The sequence below is a fragment of the Parus major genome, chromosome 22, assembly GCF_001522545.3.
Source record: "Parus major isolate Abel chromosome 22, Parus_major1.1, whole genome shotgun sequence".
NCBI lineage: Eukaryota > Metazoa > Chordata > Aves > Passeriformes > Paridae > Parus > Parus major.
The window spans coordinates 2471496-2477873 of NC_031790.1; the positions used below are offsets into that span (position 1 = coordinate 2471496).

Here is a 6378-nt window from a genome sequence, read left to right on the forward strand (position 1 = left end):
ATTGGATGGTCACTTGAGTCCCTCCAGGTTCCATTGGATGGTCACTTAGATCCCACCAGGTTCCATTGGGTGATCCCATGGGTCCAACCATAGTCACTGCTTGTCCCCACAGTCAAGCAAAGCTCTCCATTGTCCTGGGGTGGTCTCCATGCCGGGAGGATCCCTGTCCCAGGAGTGTGATCCCCAGCCCATGTCCCTCCGCAGGCCCGCGAGGAGCTGCGCCCAGTGAAGGAGGACTTTGAAGCCAAGAACAAGCAGCTCCTGGAGGAGATGCCCAAATTCTACAGCAGCCGCATCGATTACTTCAAACCCAGCTTCGAGTCACTGGTCCGGGCACAGGTGAGACATTGTCCCTTCCTGGTACCAGTGTCGTGTCCTGTCCCGCAGTTCCATGTACTTTATCCACTGGAATTCCGTGGTGTTATCCACCTGGGAATGCCATCTTGATTTGGAGTCCTGAGCTCGGGGCTTGATTGGGTTTGAGGAGTTTGGGCTCATCTGAAGGTGGCTCCTGGGACATCTCCACATCAAAGATTTGCAGGAAGAGCTGCCCTGAATCACCAACAGCTTTCTCTTTCATCCTCTAGCTTCCTTCAGGAACATGCTGCCGCTCCTCCTCCTCCTCGCTTCTCCCTTTGCCCTTTCCCTTAGGCTGCAGAGGGGCAGGGTTGGGATCTTCCCAAGCTTTGAGAACCTCTGGCACCCCATGCCACGGCTCCCGGGGCAGTCCAGCACGGGCAGGAAGGCAGATCCGGGCGCCGTGGGCGTTTTCCTGCGGCATTTCGGGGCCGGGAAGCGCCGCAGGGCCCCAGGTGCGCTGCGGGGGGGCTGCCGGGAGGTGCCAGGAGCACGTGTTCCATCTCACCTCCGACTTGGGGGGGCCTCTCTGCGGAGCTGCCAGCGAGTTGTCTGCAGGCTGATTCACCTACCAGATGGTGCCGATGCTCCCTGCGCCGCAGGGTGGGTGCTGGGGATGCTGTTCCTGCTGTTCCCTTAGCGATTGGGCGCGGGGCTCCCTGTTCCAGCCCGGAATAACCAGAATTCCTGGAGTCACCGCAGAGTCTCGCTGGCCCTTTCCCCCGCAGACTCCCTCCGTGGGTGAGAGCTTGAAACCTGAATGTTCTCTGCCCTCTGCGGGGTTTTTGATCCGGGAGTTTCCTCAGAGAGCAGCTTTGCCTCTCTGGCTTCTCCTCACTCCATTTGTGTCCCAATTCCCATGGAATTTGGGGCGAGGAGGACGTTGGGATAGGTGTGCTCAGAGCACCCGGACATGCGAGAGGGGTGCAGCAGGGTGTCACTTCTGGGGCTGTTTGTGACACTCTCCATCCACATCCCTCTTCTTCCTTGGGAATCCTCTGCTTTCTTTCCTGTCTATCTGCCCTGTCTCTCTTCAGGTGAGGAATTTGTTGGGAAAACCAAGTGAAATCCCGTTTTTAACACCCAAAAAGGCAGCGTCATAACAAAGCTGATGCATCTCCCGTAGGCTGGACTAAAGCTGGTCCCAGATGGATGCAGCTCCTCACATCCCTCCCTCCCTGCCAGCCTCCATGGGAGCTGCATCCTCTTCTTTCCCAGCACTGGCTGCATCCTTCCACCCCCAGGGAGGGATACTGGGAGGAGAGCTTGCAATGTTTGTGCTGAGGCTGGGCTCGGGCTGCATGTGCCCCCCTGGCTCGGGAGCTCTTTTCCCACTGAAGTGGCTGAAATAAAATGGAAAAGGGATGCGATTTGCCCAAGGTGATGAGTCATTGGTGAGCCAGGAATAGCAGCCCGAGCCCTGAGTCAGCTCAGCAGCTGCTCACCTGCAGGCACCTGGCTGGGAAGGGCAGCCAGGAGCATCCCCATCCCAGGGAGAAATCCCGGGTGAGAGCTGGCATGGGAATAATGCCCAGCTTTCCGTCCCTCTGTGCCTCCCTGAGCTGATGGAGCAGCCGAGGGGGGTCGTGTTCCTCGATGGAATTTATATTTTCAGCCTTTTCTGTGGGTTCCTCTTCAGGAGTGGGATGAGGCTGGAGGTGCATCCCACAAAGAAAGGGCTGGATGGGGTGGGACTGGGATCGTGCAGGGTGCTGTGACTTTGGGGTTGTTTCTGGGTCAAACCCACCATCCAAAGACAAAACCATGTCATTTTCCTTACGTTTTTGTCCCTGGAGGAAACCAGCAAGACAAAGTGTGTGACAGTGACACCATCCAGTGCCACAGCGAGCTGGGAAGGGACCAGCTGCCTCTCGGGGAAGGGGAAGGACCCTGCTCCCCAGCACCTCCGTGGCTTTGACCCAAGGAGACCCTCCCAAGCCTCCTCCCCGGGCGGGCGAGTTCCCATGGCACAGCCTGGCTGTGCTCCCGGGGCCGGGTGTCTCCTGACGCCAGGACATGTCCCGAGCTCACAGGGCTGTAACATTCAACACCAAATTCTTCTCTCCACCCACAGGCCTGGGCCAAGCCAAGAGAGGCAAATGTTTCCCTGGCTGGGGGCTTTGAAGTGGCCACATGGAGATGAAAGGGAGAGATTTTGGAGCTGTCGCTGGTGTGAGGCGTGAACAGCACTTCCTTCCCGCTCTGTGCTTTATTTTCCAGCTAGAAAAGACGAAATTCCTTTGGATTGTAATGGAATGGGGGGAAAGGCAGGCAGGGATGGTGCTGTGGGCTGGGGGAGCCCGGCCCTGGCAGTGCCCCTGGGTTTGTTTTGGGTAGGGCTGCCCCAAACAAGCGGCCGCTGCCCAGCTGGGCATTGTGGCTGGGATCTATAGAAAATCCACGGAACACAGCGTCCCCAAACAGAATTAGTTCAAGACAGGTGGACTCGGGGCCATTGGCTCAGGCTCAAAGGCGAGCTGGAGCTGGGATTTGATGGGATGGGGACGGAGCATATGGTATCCATAGCTGGAAAAGTACTGGGCTGTCAGGAGCAGGTAGGGCAGGGCGAGCTGACTGCGGAGCCAGGGGTCCCCTGCTGTCACTGTCACCAGGTTGGGGTGCATCCCCTCCCTGGCAGGGTTTTCACTTCTGGTTCAGCAGGAGAAATCATGGGGGAATTGATGCCAGTGGGATTTTTTTGGATGAAGCACCGGAGACTGGGCTGGCAAGGCGCAGCAGCACCCGGATGGTGCCAACTGGTTCTGCCTGGGGCCTGTGGGAGAGAGCATCCCCAGCAACATCCACCAGCCCTGGGGACACCCACCAGGCCCTGGGGACATCCACCAGACCCTGGGGACACCACGTGTCCCTTGGGAAGGGACCGGTGGCTGTGGGATGTGGGCAGAGGGGGAGCAGCACCAAGGAGTTCACTTGCTCTGCCCAGTCAATCCTGTGTGGATGCTGGGGGACAATCCCAGGGGACAATTCCTGGGGACAATCCTAGGATGCAATCTTTGTCATGGAGGAGTCCTCAGGGATTTCTGGACCCTGGTGGGGGGCAGTTCTGGAGTCAATCCAGGGGGGCAGTTGTCCCCAAGTCCTGGGGAACAATCCTGAGACCAATCCTGAAGGGACAAATATCCCCAAATCTTGGGGGACAATCCTGGGGGCAGCATCTGCCACCCCAGTGGGATTCATTTCAAGGCACCAGCGCTTTTTCCGTGCTGGAATTGGCAGTGCCACTTGGCCATATGTGACTGAGGAGAGCCCAGCTGACTCCAGTTTGGGGACAAGGGACACAGGGGGCTGCTCCAGGGCTCTGGCACCCCACTTGGCATCCCTGCCCCCCAGATCCCTGCTCACCCACAGCCCTGCTGAGGGATTTGGGGTGCTTTTGTCATCTCTTGCTTGCAGGGGGTTTCAGAGGATATTTGGGGTGGCCCAGCTGTGGTTTGGGGGCCGTGCAGGGATTTTGGGGAGCCCCTGCCAGCTCAGCCCCGTGTGGGGTTCATTAGTCACTGTGTAAATGAGCATTGCTGTGACTCAGCCAGCACCGCTGCGTGGGGAGCCCTGGCCACGGAGCAGCCCCCGGAGCTCCGGGATGGACAGGCCTGGGAAAGGGGGGTTCAGGCAGCCGGTGCTGGAATGTGGAGCCCCGCGATGCCCCCTCGGGCCTGCCCAAAATCGGCATCGTTTTGAGCAGAATTAGGGGAGCTGGTCTCCATGGAGACCGTGTGTGTCTCTGCACCGGTGCTGCTAGAGACGCTGGGGCCCCTCTGGGAAATGGGGACAACGCTGGCATTGCCTACGCCGGGGGGGCAGCGCTCCCCAATCCCGCCCTGATGGACGCGGGGGGATGTCCAGGACAAGATCCCACATCTGGCACAGCACCAGGGGTCCTGCAGTGCCAGGGGTCCCGCAGGCAGCTGTGGGGGTCCTGTTGGCACCCGGGGATCCTACAGTGCAAGGCATTGTGAGGTACCCGGAGGTTCTGCAGTTTCGGGGGTCTCCCAGGCAGCACCGGGGGTCCCGCAGCACCAGGAGCGCCCCAGGCAGGGCTGGGAGTCCCAGGGGTCCCACAGGCAGCACCGGGGTTTGGCAGGCAGCGCTGAAAGTCCTGCGGTACCCTGGGGTCTCACAGGCAGCCCCGGGGGTCCCGCCACACCGGGGGGTAGGGAGAGGGCACCTCAGCCCCGGGGGTCTCCCCGGCAGGGCTGGGAGCCCCCCTCTCCCCGCTGGAGCCCGAGCAGCCACGCCGCTGCCATCTGCCTGCGCTGACCCACGGGCTCCCGCGCCGGCAAGCGCTGCTCGCTGCCGGAGATAATTGGCGGTGCTAATTAGCACGTTATTAACACACCCCTCCTCCTCCCCCTCCTCGCCGTGCTTCGCACGGGGCACGGCGCTGCTGGGCGTGCCCCCTCACCGAGTCCACCGGGCCCCGAGCGGCGCGGCCCGTGCCGGTGGCACCGGTGACAAACGAGGGGACAAGGCGGCTGCGGGAGGGTGGCGGGCGCCGGTGGCAGACCCGCACGAGCGGCTCCCAGATGGGAAGCGAGCGGAGAAGGGCAGCGTGTTATTAAAATGTGTTGAGTTGTAATAATCCGAGGGGGTGGCATCGCCACGTGGGAGAGAGCTATTTTAGACATCAACGCTGTGGCGAGGGGCTGAGGGCACCCGGAGGGGGGTGGGCTGGGGAGGAGACCCCCATTCCCCTCCCTCCCCCCATCCCCCTTTATCCAACAGGTTGTCTACTACACGGAGATGCACAAGATTTTTGGGGACCTGACGGCACAGATCGATCGGCCCGGGCTGAGTGATGAGCAGCGGGAGAGGGAAAACGACGCTAAGCTCAGCGAGCTCCGGGCGCTCTCCATCGTGGCTGACGACTGAGGCCGGGATGGGGAGGGGATGGGGATCCCCCCCCTTCACCCCAGCTCCCATCCCAGGGATGGATTTGTGGGGCTGGAGCTGTTCCCATCACCCCACGGCTCCGCACTCCTGCCCGGCTGGGGGGGAGGAGGCTGCTCCTGCCAGGGTCTGGATCATCTTTGTCGCTCTATGAATGAGTTTTGCCTTAAATTTTGGGGTGTGGAGGAGCAGGAAAGGGAGCGATCCTGCTCGGATGAAGATGGGGAGTTGAGATGTGGTGTGCTGGATTTTCCCAGGTTCCCACCTCCCTTGGCACCCCCAGAGCCCAGAGGGTGAGACCCCCCCACTCCTCCCCCTCATTTTGTGCCTTAGGAGCTCAGAGGCCCCCTCAGGGGAGGGTAAAATCACTCAAATCCCATTTTTTGATGCACAGGGACAAGGGTGATGCTTCCCATGGCGAGCATCCATCCCTCTTTTCCCAGGAACTGTACAAAGAGCCTGTGCCCCAGAGCTTGGGGGTGCCCAGGGTAGGGGGATGGGACCCCAGACCACAGGGACAGGTGGGGACACCCCTAAGGGAGACAATCGAGCCAGGAGCAAACCTATGGAAAACTGGGGAGCTGCAGGCCCTCCTCGCTGTTCGGGGAAAGGCCACAGGGACTCCTTGGCTTGTCCCCGAATAAAGTTTTTGGCAGCGCAGTGCGGCCGGGGCCGTTCCGGTGTCCCTGTCCCCGCCGGGCCCGTGCCGGTGTCCCTGTCCCTGTCCCCGCCGGGCCCGTGCCGGTGTCCCTGTCCCTGTCACCGCCAGGGCCGTTCCGGTGTCCCTGTCCCTGTCCCCGCCGGGCCCGTGTCGGTGTCCCTGTCCCTGTCCCCGCCGGGCCCGTGTCGGTGTCCCTGTCCCTGTCACCGCCGGGCCCGTGTCGGTGTCCCTGTCCCCGCCGGGCCCGTGTTGGTGTCCCTGTCCCTGTCCCCGCCGGGCCCGTGTCGGTGTCCCTGTCCCCGCCGGGCCCGTGTCGGTGTCCCTGTCCCTGTCCCCGCCGGGCCCGTGTCGGTGTCCCTGTTCCTGTCACCGCCGGGCCCGTGCCGGTGTCCCTGTCCCTGTTCCTGTCCCCGCCGGGCCCGTGTCGGTGTCCCTGTCCCTGTCACCGCCGG

The 6378-nt window shown here is 61.7% G+C and overlaps 1 protein-coding gene across 7 annotated transcripts in view; it reads left to right on the top strand.

Annotated features, from left to right (window-relative positions):
* BIN3 (bridging integrator 3) overlaps positions 1-5930 on the top strand; it is a 42233-nt gene extending 36303 nt beyond the window's left edge. For 6 of the 7 annotated variants that reach the window (XM_015648835.2, XM_033519412.1, XM_033519409.1 and 3 more), the window contains 2 exons: positions 205-339; positions 5101-5930. In XM_015648835.2, the coding sequence (XP_015504321.1) occupies positions 205-339; positions 5101-5247 (282 nt within the window). In that variant the 3' untranslated portion in view covers positions 5248-5930. Of the gene's footprint in view, positions 1-204; positions 340-1394; positions 2779-5100 lie in introns of those variants that run through there. The other variant, XM_015648836.2, reaches the window with a different exon arrangement.
* Positions 5931-6378: the final 448 nt, after the last annotated feature.